This window comes from Aulonocara sp. 'chitande type north' Nkhata Bay, linkage group LG20 (assembly GCF_057382095.1).
Source record: "Aulonocara sp. 'chitande type north' Nkhata Bay isolate Kocher_YH1m ecotype deep benthic linkage group LG20, A_spYH_male_GT1.1, whole genome shotgun sequence".
Classification (NCBI taxonomy): Eukaryota; Metazoa; Chordata; class Actinopteri; order Cichliformes; family Cichlidae; genus Aulonocara; species Aulonocara sp. 'chitande type north' Nkhata Bay.
The window spans coordinates 16,428,890-16,445,831 of record NC_141363.1 but is presented as its reverse complement, the minus strand read 5'-3'; the positions used below and the strand labels follow the sequence as shown (position 1 = coordinate 16,445,831).

Sequence of the window (16,942 nt, the reverse complement as noted above, 5' to 3'; positions counted from 1 at the left end):
TTTGTGTGCTGACATTTTGAGCCTATCAGGAAGCAGACCCATAACACAGTGTTTTGCAAATGATTTCACCAGTGAAGGACTGAAAGCACCGATTTTCACAGCCTGTTGGCTACAATTTTGTACTGCGAACGGAAGCGTAGTGCTCAAACAGAAAATCTCCCTCTTTCTCGTAGGCTGCTGCCTTTATGACCCCTCTGTATCAGCACAGTGGCCCATTGAAAAGAGTGAGGGTGCTGTCCTTTTTCACACAGTGCTTACGTCACTTTCAACAAATCTACAATTCATTATCAGTATTATCAAAATAAAAAATTATCTCACAGTTAAAACTCAGCATAACATCCCAACTTTGGTCCTAATCTGTCGTCATCATCATCATATGATTAGACTGTTCATTTATTATTGCGAATACTACTTTTATCCCGTCAGTTTGAACCTTTATACTCAGCAATGAGAGTCCAGTTAAGGGGAAAAAAGTCAACAACGTGACTGCTTGTTCCTTTCTCCTTATCAATGTCTTCATCATCTCACGATGAGTTCCTGTTCCTCCTCAAGGCCTTCCGTTCCCGTTTTCATCCTTATCACAGTTGCTAAGGCATTTCAAGGAATAAGAAAGTCAGGTCAGCTGCCAAAAATTCCACATGACCAGGAAGCTTTATTGTAGAGCCAAACGCATTTAGATCTTAGGGATTTAGTTCACGCCTGGTGCCAGAAGCTCACAGTTTCCACAAGCAAGGAAGCTGGATAATACTAAAAAGTACAGGCATAATTCAAGGAAATAGGGAATCAATCTTAATCCAAAAAGATAGACCTCTCGAGCTAACAGTCAAGACCGTGAAAATGGACCCACTGTGAGAGGAAAATATGAAAAATATATGCTGCACTTGCTGATTCCTGAGGAATGGCGCATCCATTCGAATCGTGATGTTTCATATGGCTGGATCTGTTCTTGATTTCTTAAGCAGCTCTGGATGTGGTTTCCCCTCTACTCTGTTTTCTGAGGCAATGAAACATTTTTAACAATGGCTTGACAGGAATTGACTGTCGAGGCTCTGAAGCAAGTCAGGTTTAACAGAGAAACTCTTTCTTCACTGCCTTACGGAAAACTGATGCTCAGCTTACACAAAGCAGTCCCAGAGTGAGAGTAACCTGCACGGATGTTTAGCTTCCTGAAGTGATTCAGCCACTGAACTTCAAGTTCTTGGCTGCAATGTGACATCAGTGGCAGTGTTTAAATTGGGGAGAGGGGGGTGTACTGGATTATTTCCAAGCAAAAAAGGAAGCAAGCAAGAAAAATGAGGAAATTAAATCATTAAAGCACCCTTTAGCCGTGACACTCGCTGGTGTTGTGCCAGCTCCAGTGTGCTTGTATGTACTTTTCCTTCTTCTTTTGGTCCTTGGAGCTGACACTGTGTGTGCGTGTCTGTAAATGTGTGCGCACGTGTTGAGCCGGCGGTGAGACCATGAATTAAAGAAGAGATTAATGAGTCAGGACATGCAGGCTCAGACTCCAATCTGTTCCCTGCCCCACTCTGGGGGCCGTCTCTCTCCACAAAACCTCATTCTGTCAGCAGACGCATACACATACTGTACGTATACACCGCTGAGACCCAACAGGAAGGCCAAGGACTCGAGAACGTTTGTGTGTACATCTGACAGAGAGAACGCAAGGTTGGCAGAGTGTAAAGGCAGAGATAGAGGATGTAAGGGAAGCAAAGACGGCGTGGCAGGATGTCTTCGCTGATATAACCCACTGCCCTGTAGGCCGTCACCCCACCCAGACAACACACCGTAACCCTGAGACCTGCCATCTGTCCGGAAGAGCTGGAAGAGACAGAAATCGAGGGAGGTAACAGACTGAGACGGAACAAAAAGACAAAAAAGGGAGTCAGGGGGTGGGAGAGAACTAAATAAGAGAACAGGAAAGTAGAACACACGAACAAGGGTGAAGCAGGCTGCAGGGGGAAAAAAAGGCTGATGAAAATGACTGGAAACAGAAAAATGGGAAACCCATGATGAGAAAAGAATGTGGAGAGAGGAGAAAGTGGCGGCAGAGGCAGCTTTCCTTTAAACCACACTTCCTATCACTTACTGCTCACTTTCAGAAAGTTTGCCTACATGAAAGAAACCTGGAGATGAATATCTCCAAGCCTCCAAGTTTTTGTTCCCTCTTATTTTTTTCCTCCTTTTTCTTTAATATTTCGGAGCTGATGCAGATACGGTTTCGTCTCTATTGCTTTAAGCCCCTGAGGCCATTCAAACAAACCTGTGATGAATACAATGACGATGGCCTTGATGCTCTTTATCATCATTTAGCCTTATATGAGATTGGGTGCCACATTACCATGAAATAGTCATCAACCCTCGCTATCTGTCCCTCAGCTCTCCCACTTTAATACATGCCACGAGTCTCGCTAATCCCATGATATGCCTCATAATCTCATCACAGATATGAGCGGAGAGAGGGAGAAATGGGGAAAAAGGCAGTAAGAGAGGAGGGTGGTGAGGGATGAAATGCAATGAGAGAAGAGAGGCAGGCAGATATTAGATCTATGTAAAGACATAAGATACATCCATGCATCTCTCTCTGTCTCTCTCTCTCATATACATATGTTTGACATAAGACGAAGAGTGGCCTACAAATTGAGGGGGCAAGCAGACAGCAGGAGAGGGGAGACTGGAGAGAAAGATGTAGGGAGAAGGGGGGGGTTTGCTTGTGACCTGATTTCCCCACTAAGCCACTCAGAAGTGGAGCAGCACGTAGAGCAACTGAATGTAGCATCTCCACCGAGCGCTGCAAACATCCAGCTGTTCTGCTCGTATGCACTCGAAGTGCATGTGTAGAACCATCACGGTGCGCACAGACTGCACCACAAAGCCCGTTTAACTTACTGACCTACATGCATCTCATGCGCATCCTTGTCTTGCTGAGTCACAAGCCTCATGTTCCTCTCTGTCTGCATTTGCCTCTCTAGAAGTCCATGCTTCTTCATTCTGCCAGCGTTTTGGGTGGGTGGGGGGTGCGTGGGGGGTGCGTGGGTAGTTGGAGACACACTACAGTGGCAGTCTGATGTCTACCAGTCTGGCAAAACCGCTCTAACAGCCCGGCGTGCCGCAGAGTGCTGGCAGTATAGACGCACGCACACACACGTCTATTACACAGCTGGATATCCGTCCTGTGTACATAAACAGCGTCTGGATATGGAACGCACAGATGCCTCGCTGCTGTGACACCAGTCTGGGTTTCGAAATCAGAGAGAGAAGATGCTGATAAAGAGAATCAGATGCAGTCTAGATGCAGCACGTGTATTCATTAGGAGCATGTATTGATATCTCACTGCTGTGTTTTCCTGTGTGTGTGAGACGCTTCGGGGCCACAGGTCTCGTCTCTCACATGACCAACCAATGTTACACACACACACACACACACACACACACACACACACACACACACACACACACACACACACACACACACACTTAAAGACTAGCTCTTTCAGCTATTATAAAGCCATTTCATTAGGTATATCTGTTCAACTGCTTGTTAAAGCAAATACTTAAACCACCAATCAGATAGCTTTTAAGAATCTAAACCAGAATCCTTGATTGGTGGCTGTTGACTAGGTTTTCTGTTCTATTTTGATTTTTTTCCCCAGCAAAATAAATGAATAAATAAATAAACAACCACTGCAGTGGTAGCAGATTGTTAATGTGACTCTGGAAATTTGAGGGCTGTGATGTAGATATGGTAAAGAGGATCTACTGAAGCTCAAAGCAGGCTGCTCTGAGCTTTTTAGAAACTCCCAATCTACCAGGATTTTCCCACTCAACCGTCTCTAGGCTTTACTGAGCACCTCTCGGATGTGGTGGAATCGAAGATGTGCAGCTGACCTATCTGCAGCAACTCTGTGGCACTATCACGTCAACATTGAGCAAAATATCTGAGCAATGTTTTCAGCACCTTGTTGAATCTCTGCATGAAGGATTAAAGCAGTTCTGAAAGCTTAGTACTAGCAAGGAGTAGCTAATGAAATAGCCACTGTGTGTTTATATAAAAATAATCAAAGAAGAATTTTCAAATATTTTCTCTTTCCTTAGTTAGACGATGAGAAAGTAGAAAGCCTGAAATTATCACTCTTCCACAAACTAAATATCCATCAATACTCAGACACGATAGCTAACACAAAAAGCATTAGCAACGGTACAGCCCAGGCTTGGATTTCAACAATAAAGCAAAGCAAAGCAAGAAAACGTCCATAAAAGATGACTTTTTGAATGATTTATTGCTCGTATGAAGTTCTTTTTGTGAATCTCACATTTTAAGCTGATGAAAAAAAAAAAGAAAAAAAAAAAGAGCTTTTGGTCAACAAGAACCTTCCAGAGCAGGATTGTCAAACTCAAATACACAGTGGGCCAAAATTCAAAACTGGAACAAAGTCGCGGTCTAACATTAATATTTATTGAAAAAACAAAATCTTCCTCCAGATATAAGAATGAATCTTTTCTTATGGACCCGGTCGCAGCAGATGGCCGCCCCTCTCTGAGCCTGGTTCTGCCGGAGGTTTCTTCCTGTTAAAAGGGAGTTTTTCCTTCCCACTGTTGCCAAAGTGCTTGCTCATAGGGGGTCATATGATTGTTGGGTTTTTTTCTCTGTATCTATGAAGCGCCTTGAGGCGACTTATGTTGTGATTTGGCGCTATATAAATAAAATTGAATTGAATTGAAACAAGTTTTGCTGAAAAACTGAATATGGAACAAGCAAAGCTTAATACTAGACAATATATATATTAGCTGTATAATACCATCAGGCCAGTTATAATGGCTTCGCGGGCCAAATGTAATTAGGCTGCAGGCCAAATTTAGCCCGCGGGCCAGAGTTTGACACTTATGTTCTAGAAGAAGTAAAAGTCTTTCCATAGTTGAACCCGGGGAGTGTTTTTTACTGCTTCACTGAGGTGTTGGCTGATTGTTGGCTTCGGCTCCCCCATTGTCCTCTAAATATACACACACGAACATAAGCGCCAGACAACTTTAAAAAAAAACAAAAAACACACAACTGGTCCCTGTCTGATGTTCCTGTCATGGAGCTGGTGGCGCCTGAATCATACAATCTGTTTGCTGCCATCCTCAAGCTGTGATTCTGACACCCACCACTGACTACGAGCACGCGCGCTAACACACACGTCCGGTGTCACAGATCATGAAAAACTAATGCGCGAGCTTTAACGTATGCACACAGAAACAATAGAGACATGTCCACGGGTGAGCAGCTACATTCAGAGATCAATCTGCATAAAGCCGCCCACTGCAAAAAGCCAGTTATTGATGCCGGTCCAACAAAAGTGCCCGCCATTGATCCAAAAAAAGGAGGGGGGGGGGTGTCTCTGTGTGTGTCACAAGTCAAAGAATGTGACAATGACAAAGTTGCTTTCATATCAGCGAAGGCTTTGTCTGCGATGCAACGCTGTACCTGTGGGCACAACTAAAAAGCCAGTATAGCCCATTTTCCTCTGTGTTTGTGTCTATGTGGCCACAGGTTCTTTGTCTGAGGTAGTCACATGACCAGTCTGACTTGGCGCCGTCCCCTCCCCTCTGCAGTGCGCCACCATACAATAAAAACGATACGATATATGAGACAACAACCACCCACGCTACACGTGTGCTTACAAACAAACACCCCATCAGTCCCTGGAAACTTTGCTTCGTGAGCAGAACGCCATCCTTAATGCAAAAAAACAAAGAAAGCGCCACGAAAATATAAAAACGTGTCTCTTAATTGGCCGCATGTGAGCTATTAGTGATAAAGCGGAGAGGAGGAGGAGGATGATGTGGAGGGAGATGTTAAAGAAGAAGGAAGATGAAGGAACGGTGGCAGCTGCGTGGGAGGGGGTGGGAGTGAGTCGGGATCAAGTGGGAGGGAATCGATAGTGTTGATGATGATGTTATGGGTGATGTGGAGGACGAGCACGGGAACACGGGTGCACAGGGTTAATGGCGAGATTGACGAGGTTTGCGGCAATGTGCGAGCTGGAACACGTTTAGCTGCTGTGGTCTTTGGACTGGACGTAGCTGGGTGCCGAGGAGGAGGGAAAGGAGTGAAAAGGAGGACAAAAAGGGGAGGAAGGGCACAGATGGAAAAATATGGGACAAAAAAAATTTCAATTGTCGTAAGGAGCTGTGCATTTAAAGGAGAACGAAGGACACGGGAGGGAAACAGAGGGAGGGTACAGATACTCAAGGTTGGAAGGGGGGGTGGCGGTGGGGGTGGATGAGGGGTTGGGGGCTTTGAAGCAGCCAGCTTAGGTCCCAAGGGTGCGATTTCCTGCTCCAATACATTAGGACAGTCTGACAGACGACTCTGTGGATGTAACTGTGTATCCTATGTGCATGTTAATTACAGAGAGAGAGACCGAGGGTTAAGTAAGTCTGCAGAGGAGAGAGCAGCACAAAGGCAACTCAGGTGTTTCCCTAGTCAAAACAAGTCAATGCGCTTACCTTCTGTGGACCCTTAATTACAGCCTCGGTGTCTAACCACTCTACAACAGCCTACATTCATAATCACATACATCAACACTGTGTGTGTGATTAACAATCTCTCATCAAGAGGCTGAAAAATAAAGAAAAACACAACGACGTCTTGACTGTCTGTAGGTTTCGGGACAATCCCACCACGTACAGAGGAACTTCTGCACAGGAATATCCTTCCTGTAACTCCCTGCTATTTCTGCTTTTGTATTCAGAAGGCCACTTTTATGATAACAAAGAAACAAACTGTAAGAAAGTCAGTTTGTTTGTTTTAGTGCCAAAAAACGAATAGAAATTCTAACCCTACAACTAGAAATAATTACATAAACACTTCAGGACAAAGAAAAGCTGACTGAAATTACTTGAGGACCTTTTCTGAATAATTCGGGCAGCTCTGACAGAAAATTGAGAAAAGAGATAGTTCAGAATAGTTTTTTGTCATAAAACATGCAGTTTATTATCTGTCCTTTGCTTCCAAAGGTCGACATTTATTACATTTTATGTTCTGGGTTTTTTTGCTGTCTCTGTGCTGCTTAAAATAAATAAATATATAGCTACCAGAAAAATTTCTAAAACAAAAGGCTGCTGACGTTTCTAACAAAAGTCACTTACCATCAGCTCATTGTGGAGGGAGTGATATACTGAGTGTAATACTACACATTTGTGGCAAAGAACTTCTACAGTAGCTGTAAGAATTGTAACAGTGTATAACTGTTTTTGTCCAATTACAGAGCTTTACAACACTGAGGTTACACGTTACATCAGGCTGTAGATACAAACTAGGTTCTTGTTAGTAGGATCTGATGAGGTTTGTTCACAATAAGAAAAGCCAGACTTTCATTTAAGTGCGAGTGAAAAACGTGGCATATAGTGTGCACAGCCATAAGTGGCTGATTAAAAAAAAGAAGAAGCAAAGCTGAAGTAAGGATTTCACTGCTCATTTTTCTTGTAGTTAACTTTTCCTTCACCTTAGCAAAAACGTCAAAAGTACAAAGCACAACAACTGGACTAATGGGCTTCCTTAGTTTCTCTGCATACACCCCCACTCGACCCATCCAGCTCCAGCCAAGCATCCCCAGACTGTGGCAACATGGTTCTTCTAAATGAGTTTAGGCTTTATTAGTCTGTCAGGGAGGGAAAAAAAAGAAAGAAAAAAAAAAAAAAACATTGTTTCCCCCAGTAGCAGGTTGAGATATTATTCATCTATAATTGGTAATAACCCTGTACCCCCACCCTGAGGCGGCTCAATCTCCACTGAGTAATCACTGCCACTGCCTGCTCTGCTGGAAACAGCATTATTAGGTCGATAGCACTGTCTCTACTGCTGCTGTCTGCCAAGGAGGTTTATTATCAGACAATATATGGCTCTGCTCCTGTTGTTCTTTAAAAACCACAAGCTGTGGCTGAACGGATTTATCTCGCACACCGAGCTACCATTAAATATCGCGGCGTCCTGGACACAGGAGGCTCCAAAATAAGCTCCGGCGGGATCATTTAGGCTGAGGCTTTATCAGCTTTTATGACAGCGACACTTGATCAAAACACCGTTCACTTTACAATATTTAAACTGGCACCTCGGCTGATTCCACCAGGTCAAAACAATGTCACAGGTTTTCTTCGCATCAACGTTTTAAAAAGCAGCGATTCAGATTCCAACTCTCACACTTCAGTCTATAAAATTACTACTTCTTATTTCACAGAACCAAAGCTGAAGATATTATTTTATTTATTCACTTTTTTAAGCAAAAAGAACAATTCTTGCTAAGATTTCTCTCTAATGATGGTGGAGTGTTTAATTTTCACTCAGTGTGACATGCGTGACATCTCGTTTATTTCAAAATGTGTCAGGTTTATATATTAACTTGTGCTTTTACAATTTTCTGAGAGCGATCCTGGTTTGCACACCAACTTGGTTTGTCCGGCTCAAAATGGGCTCGACACGGTGACTGTGGTCATAGCCAGGATTAGTCTGCACATAACTTCTGTTACCTAACGTAGCACAAAACTGGACATTACATAGATGGATTTTTTTTAAAATGCATTAAAGCTCGAGTGACTAAAATCCAACTTGAAATTCACAGTACTTTAAAAACACTCCTGGGTTTGTTGTCACTAAATTTTTATATGCAGTAAAAACCCTGCTTAACAGCTCTCTGTCACCTGTCTGAATTAGCTGGCTTTTTATTTTATGCAGAAGAGTCAAACTACTGATCAGAAATCCCCTTTCATGGGAGTGCACACGTCGCCTGATAAAGAAATCCTGGGTGATAAAAAAAAAACAAAAAACAAACCTTATCACTGATAAGAGACGGGCTATACTGAACTTTCTTTGTAGTAGCCCTACTGATATTTAAGTCACTGAGTATTTTTCTTGGAAAAAAACTGAAACAATCTGTGTAAATCATAGACCATCCACAAAACTGTGCTGCATTTCTGCACAGTACTACTGGAAAACAAGCTGCTTTGATAATAAGTGTTTAGTCTTATGAATGCGAGACTGTTTCTGAAGCTTTAAAACCTGCTGTAAATTCCCAACTTTTGGGAAACTACCCTGAGCCGTTTGGTTCTTCCCAAACAGTAAAAACGTGCGATAATAAGATAATGAGAAAGAGTGATTGCTGAGTGAAACTGAAACAGTGACCTTGCTGCTGCTTAGGGCGGACTAATATTTCATCAGCTAACACTAAGGGCACACCTGCCTCACAGCTATACCCACATCTGCCAACGGTTTTGTGCTTCATCCCTGTGAGGAGGCGTCAGGGGAGGAAAGGAAGAAAAGAGGGAAATGAAAGACCAAAAAAAAAAAACAAAAAAAAAACAAAGTCTCATGTGGGTTTTACTCAGAGACTCTGGTGCGTTTCAGGGAAAGTGTAGGCTGTCTTTGAACAGACAAACCCACAAAAAGAAGGCAATGACACTGTGACAAAGGGAGGGGGGAGGCATAAAAGATAGAACTGCAGTGGTAAACCACCTCCTGAAGTTTGTTTTAGTATGAATACCTCGACTCAAAGTGTGTCAGCTCACAAGCAACTTACACAGGACACATGTCAAAAGCAGCTCTTTTCCCCCTTAAACGAGCCAGTGGAGCACCATTATGAAAGTGACTTATAGAAATGGAAGAGAAGGGGGAACAGAGGGAAGGAAGTGGCATCATGTGCTCAACATCAGGCAGAAGTGAAACCGTGCTGGCAGATGACATCCATTGAACATTTCAGATGAAGTCATTCATATCTCCGAGTCTAGGTTACACTGACACGCAGGCCACTAACCGCAAGCTTCTATCTTCAGCATCTTAACTAATTAGTCTAACTTGTTGCTAAGCAAAATGCCTTCGTGTTTGAGAGTGTGAGCGTGGGGTGCCTGGATCATTTCGACTATGAGATCATGGAGATCATGACATATGTGTTGATAAGACTGCGATGACAACACTGAAAACATCCATTTGCGGTCAGGATGTGAAAATCGGATGAAGCATCAGATTAACCTGTAAGCTCTCGGCTCATCTATCGTCACCATAAACGTCTAACACGTACCGAGTAGCCACTAACACTTGATTACATATTTGGAGAAAAACAGTTGTTAATAGTGATCGCACTTAGACGTTGTATAAGTTTAGGAGACAGTAGTCATTAACTACCGTAATGTCCAAGTGGTCACTGTGTCATTCAGCTATAGATACAAAAACAGTAATGTTTCCATGACTGAGTTTGGCTATAACTGTCAAATAAAATCGGATATTGCGACATTATTGCAGTTTGACAGGGAGCAAGAAGTGAGTGCGGAAAACTTCATAGCACTCAATCAAGAAGCTAATGAGATATTGTGCCACACCACGTGGCTACAAACAAAAAACAAAACAAAAAAAGGTGTCATTTTGAGCTCAGACCTACAGGTGCTTTGTCATTGGATCTCTCAGCAGATAGTCAAATAATTGCATTATTAGCATTTAAAAGCAGCAAAGCTCTTACAAATCAGATCCTTGTCAGTCGCTTCCATAACCTGACACCACTTGATAAGGTGGTGAAAGAAATGCATATTTTAACATCTACAGTATAAACAGCAGAGCAATGATCTTTCATGTTGTTTTTTTTGGAAGCTTTTCAGCCACAGGGATGTTGGTTTTTATAGAGTCGACCTTTGACCTGGTGTTATAGAGCACTGGTATAAATATAATCAGCCCCTCTTCTCCCGCTCTATTACATACCATCAAATAGCTGAGACAAAGGGAAAGAGCTGACCTTATCTGTCCTCAAAGTGTGCACGAGCACACACAAACACACGCTGGTACTGTCCGTACCAGTGTGGCTGACTTTAAAACTAACCCGAGGAGGAGGGAGGGGGGGGAACCTGAGCTTTCATCTGCATGCAGCTGCCTCGGTGAAAGACAACTGAAGAAAAAAAAAAAATTGCACAGATAAAATGATCAGAGAGTGGAAGAACGAAAAAGAAAACAAAAAAAAAAACAAAGCACAGAGCCGATAAACTGACCAGAGCAAAACAAAAGGGCTATCTGTAAAAGCCTTGGACTTTATCCTGCCCTGTGATGACAGAACTTCGATCCCCAGGCAGGCAGCAGGAGACTCCCAGAACCCTGATTTAGGCTGTTAATCTCCCACTTCGATTCAGCTCATTGAGCAGCGTGATGCTGATCAATTAGAAAACAGCTGCACTAGCTGCTGACCACACAGGCACGCTTGTTTTTACTGCTTTTAAAGACAGATGTTTCTTGAAGCCACGTGTGTTCCAATTTCCATCTTCATCAGATCCAATCTCAAGTCTCTTCTTGGCAGGTTATGGAGCCAGCCACTGTCTCATGTCGACTTGTTAGATTACCGAGACACAACAAAACGATCCTCTAGAGGTCAAGCCACACAGGCAGGAAAGCCTCACAACTAGCACAATGGAGCAAATCTGCTCTTGACAGGGAAACGGCACATATGATCAAAAACACCGCTATCACTATAGCAACAAAAGCAGGCGTAGATGGGAAAAGTAAGGGCAGGTTTTAACCTTATTTTCCACCTGACTGCATAGTAAAAGTGGCAGCAAGGAAATTTTCCATGCTGGCGACCTGAGCTTACCTTGCCTGTGTAATTAAAGGCCGCAATGTTAAAGAGCCCTTATATGAAAGAGGCTATACAAGCAAATGGCATGCGCGCTTCTGTGTGTGTGACTCACCCATCCTCCTTGGCTCTGGATCCAGGGCTGAATGTGGTTGTCTAGGTAGACCGTCATCCACTCTACGATCCTGCCCACCAAGGGGCTCATCTCCTTCTCGACGCACTCGACACACAGTGCCCCGCCGAACGCGAAAAGCCCTACGATGCGGCCCCAGTTAACGCCGTCCCGGAACACCTCGTCCATCACGTTCTCGAAGCTTTGGTAGGCCGTGGCCGGCGTGATGTGCAGCTGGCTGTGAAGGTCGCTGAAGGCACGAGCGTATCGCAGCTCGAACTCATTGGCCGTGTCCCGGAGCGCCTCCTTCACTGCGTCGAGGTCCGTCGTTGATGGCGGCTGCTGCTGCCGCCGCTGCGGGGATGCCGGTGGGGTCCCGGGACTCGTGCCATTAAAAGTCCCATTGGCGTGTGTGTCTATTCGCTGTTCCTCATCCAACCCCGCTGCCCCCCCATCAGTCCTGTTCGAAGGCTCGTTGAGTACTATGTGGTTGAGAGGATAGTTTCTCTGGGAGAGTTTATACCTTATGTAGAAAAGCACAAGTTCTCTGTTTTGAGACATTTTGTATTTAAATGTGCTTTTTTTGTTTTCCCCTCCTCTTTGCTCCGGCTCTTCTCTCTGCTGGTCAAGCCTCGCTGTGTTAGAGTGTACACACACTGCGCCAGGCTTTTTTTTTTCCTCCCGTTTTCTCTGCTCAGACCACCATGGTCAGCTGATATCCACGGGACACTTGGGGGGTGAAAACCAAACCTATACAAGGCTGCACAGCTCAGGCCCTGCAGAGACACAACGATGAAAGGTCAAAGTCTGGATTGCTTATATCCAGGATTACGTGTGCGTGCGCGCGTGTGTGTGTGTGTGAGACCGTGTAAGGAGAGTGGAGAGCGTAGGGACGACTGTGAACCTTCAAATTAAATTTGGACAGGTAGGGTCAAAGTGCGTCTCTCTAATTGGGCTGTTACATATGAAGCAGATGGCGATGATATTAATGAGACGACAGCAGAGAGAATGTGTGTGTACACACACGTGTGTGTGTGTGTGTGTGTGCGCGTGTGTCAGAGAGCGAAAGAGAGAGACAAAGTTAAAGGAGGTGTGAGGAAGGTGAAGCGAGATCAGAACGACAGTCTGGCTTGAAGCTCCACGTAGACATCCTAATCAGTGACCTCTGACCTCTGAGGGAAGCTTTCACACATCTTGTTTATCCCATCTCCAAGTACTCCGTTATTCTCTCGCTCACACACGTGCCCTTAAATCTTCACACAAAACTGACTCTGTCATATTTCCAGCCTCCTCCTCATTACTGGCATTGGAGGTTGCAGAAAGCATTAACGATGCATGTATATGAGCTTGCATTATGGGCTCTTCTGACAGCTTTAGCATGAACGTGTGGTGACAGTGTTGAACTGCAAAATAAAATGTGGTAATAAAAACTGTATGGGAGATGCCGTGCTGCCACTCTCCGCCGGCAGGTTTGTTCTCATCAAGTTAACTTACGTTTATGTTTCAGCGGCTGATTAAAAACAGCCTGAGCGTTGTTAAATATACAAAATGTCATAAACTTCCTCTGAACTCAAATTCTGGGAAACTATTAGCAAACACATGCAGCAATAACCTCAGTAATTTGGTTCTTTTAAGCAGTGATGTATCAAACTGCTCTTACTTAAAACATTCTGCTCAGATAGGTTACGCACAGGTCAAACATATGTTTGGTTACTTTGTCAGCGAAGGAATTTTTAAAACATGTGAACTACCACCGAGGAGAAAGGTCAGCATACCGAACAGGTACGCACCCACAGATCAGCTTCATATTTGAATTGGCCTTGTTGACTCATATCAGTTTACAGATATCAATATCGATACTTATCTTTAGCTGACAAACCTTAAAACATGCGTTTTGTTGTTGTTGTTTTTTTATGTTAACGTTAAGTTTAAAAATTAAGATAAATTAATTTGTGTTTCTGGAACAAAATGCAAACAAAAAGTTACAATAATAATAACAAAATATTTGTATTAGCTATCAGCCAAAATTTTATTTCAAACATTAGTATCAGCCATATTAAAGAGTAACAGCCCCCCCCCCCCCCCCCCCCCCCAAAAAAAAAGAAAAAAGAAGAAGCAGCTTTGATTAGAAATATATCCAAGTTAGGAGGAAATGAACATCCGTTTCTATCAAATCAAATCTTCTCCAGTTAACATTTTAGGCAAAACCGATTTCCAGCAACAATAATGTGGGGAATGAATGTTTTATTATTCACATGTATAACAGAAATTTGAATATATCTGGAGTTGTTCCAAATAAAAACATTTGGGTTGTGGAAAATACAGTCTGGCAAGGATATATCAGCTTTTTTGTCAGGTTACATTAACAGAAATAAATAAATAAATCACAATTCATATGTGAATAAGAAAGTCCGTGGAGAAAAGCTCCTGCAGCCTCAGTTATTACTTTCACATCCCTGACAGCAGCCTAATAACATTAGCGATGTTCAGTAATACAAACTGCTTTATTAATTATTTCCGTTCCCGTCCTGAAGCCTCTAAATTGAGTTTAGGTCCCTGAAACAAAGACTCTGAGAGCAGTTGACTGGTCAGCCCCTTCTGTATTCTGCTGTCACCGTACCACACTCACTGGTACACACAAAAAGACGTGGGAGGGACGTGACCCGCCGGTGATCCCAAACTGTCTGCTTATCGTGAGGGAGTCTGACCTTTCCTGTAGCAATACTGACATTTACGTTGATACGTGGCGGAACCTAATAATCAGGGTGGCCGACCGCTGGGAAGGAGTTCCATGCAAATAGCGCTGGTGTCATTACATAATACAATATACTCCTAACAGCACAATAGAAGCACGATACAGTGTCAGCTGGCTCCGAGCTATGGCAGAAACTGCCCCCCCACACACACATACACAAAAAAAACCTCACTGAAATACACCCAGCTGACTACTTAGTCCGCATTTGGGTGGTAAAAGTAACAGAAAGAGCCCGTTACAGCACATAAAGACCCACAAGGCAGCAGTGTTTACAATGGCCACATGGTCCCCAGCTACCTACACGTGGCTCGGGTTTTAATGGGCCAGCACTGATGTAAACACCACACAGCTCCTCAAGGAATACCAGCGAGTCGTGACCAAATGTAGCGCCCGAACGCGACATTAACTCAAACATTAACTTGTTTCAGTTAAACTGCTGATGTTTTTACGGTGGAATTTAAACTGTCCTTTTACACATTAACCAGTCAGAGCAGTGTTGAAACATGCTACTCCCTCTGGTGGCGCACTTAAAGCTTGTGTCAATTCCCCCACCGTCAGGATATTGATTATTATTTACATTTTTATTATTAAGTGGCGTTTTAACACCGTCAAAGATGTAAATATAATAATTAAAGATCATTCCCGAGCGTCTTACCAGCAACTCTTGATATCAAACCCGGGGGGAGTGCTCTTCTCCGTACACGGATCCTCTCGGTGAAAACGTCCCGAATCAGTCAGACAAGCCCGTCTGTCGCTTTACGTGTACAAAAGCTGTCAGAACACAAGATAGGTACTTTGTGCTCAGGACTGTATTTGCACGTATCCTCCTACGTCCCCCTCCTCTCTTTGCATGGACAGCCCTCCCCCGATTGCGTAACACCGACGCTTTTATGGATGCCTGTTCACGATCGTGTCGAAAATTCTCGTACGTGCACGACTTAAAAACAGTACACGTATGCTATTACTCGCTCCAGTAACCTCTTAGAGATAATCCAGGCGTTAGATATTTTAAATGTTAACAGCTAACAACACGTTAGAAAGATCGATGCAATTTATTACATTTTTCAATTCGATTCAATTGAAAGGGACGTTTCTTTGCACTGTCACTAGTTGTTCATGTATCTGCCTTAACGCGTTTAGCACAATAAATTACATATAAATAACAAACCTGAAGTACCGGTTTTCACCGTAGTTTAAATAAACTCCACTCTGTCTCTGTATTCCGCATACATTTTGATGTTTCTAATGAAAACTGTAGGGGATCCCGTGAACGCAACACAATTCCATTCCAAGACCTTTAATCGCGTCTCGTTAGAAAAAATGCCACTTTGCGACAACACCCTGCTTTATATAGACGACACCACCCCCGCAATTAGCATTGCAACACTAAAATTCCTAAGTAAGCCATTATGACAGAGACTGCTCCGCCTGTACTAACGCGGCTGTAGCCAGCTTGTGAACATGGCTGTCACTGTCATATACATGTAGTCGCACATTCGCAGACTGCAAGATTGAAAAACATATTTTCCGAGGCAAACCCTTTTACTACAATGAACACGTATAGTTTGCACAAAGCAGAATTACATTTGACCCCGAAAGCTTTGTGGAGGGAACGAAAGTATCGCTGCGCGTTTTTTCCCTAATCTGTCGACCTCTTTCCTCTCGCAGGATTCAGATAGGAAAATCCACCCTCTGCCATTCCTCCTCACGTTATTTCACCGACGCCATCAGCAGAGGGATCAGAATTACACTTGTACATCGAGCAGGAACTCTTACTTGTAGGGTGGTCTTCATAAAATCATGTCTGGTGGCTCAGAATCCAAACCCCGGCTGGATCAACCCTATCCGTCATTGCTGGCCCGTCTTGCGGAGGAGGTCCAGCTCAGCTACTGGTTACCGCAGATCCGCCCACAGCTACGCTTTCTACGTAACCGGTGCCAGTCAAGCCTCACTACAACTAGCGGGATCATTGCTTTTTTCTAACGTCAACACTCCGCCACAAATGCATTAACTGAGCCGTGCCAGTGTCGCTGAGATTTTCGAGTGCTTCCCAGCGTGAACTACGAGCTAGCCAAGGCTAGCTTGTATGAAGCATCAGCTAACGCTAGCCGGCTAATATTAGCGCTAACTTGCTAAAACTGCGCTAGTTGTATTGCTGAAGCGTCACATCTGACACACAGACATAAATTATTTAAGTCGACTATTTATGGCAACTATCACACATTTCATTGTTTACATATTAACTTTAAGGTTCATTTCTTTTTACTTTGTTTTTTGTTTTTCATAAAAGGGCCCATGTAGCAGCTGTTTGGCATTTTACACTTTAGATAACAAAAGACGTGAGAGGTCTCCATAGTAACCTTTGTTACCCCAAAGCCTAGCAGGCTTCAAGGTGACTACCAGTTTGATTGCAGTGCCACCCTGTGGACATCTTGATATACCCACACACTTCTACGTTTTTAAACATTTAGTGTTTAAATTGGCTTTATT

At 43.5% G+C, this 16,942-nt stretch overlaps 1 protein-coding gene across 3 annotated transcripts in view; it reads right to left on the bottom strand.

Moving 5' to 3' along the window:
* Positions 1-16,508, bottom strand: part of bcl2l1 (BCL2 like 1) — a 30,000-nt gene extending 13,492 nt beyond the window's left edge. Inside the window, exons 1-2 of one of the 3 annotated variants that reach the window (XM_086277809.1) lie at positions 16,229-16,508; positions 11,701-12,473 (exon numbers count right to left, since the gene is read on the bottom strand). In XM_086277809.1, coding sequence (XP_086133935.1) covers positions 11,701-12,258 — 558 coding nt within the window. In that variant the 5' untranslated portion in view covers positions 12,259-12,473; positions 16,229-16,508. Of the gene's footprint in view, positions 1-11,700; positions 12,474-15,107; positions 15,575-15,620; positions 16,197-16,228 lie in introns of those variants that run through there. The other 2 variants (XM_086277811.1, XM_086277808.1) reach the window with 2 other exon arrangements.
* Between the last annotated feature and the right edge of the window lie 434 nt (positions 16,509-16,942).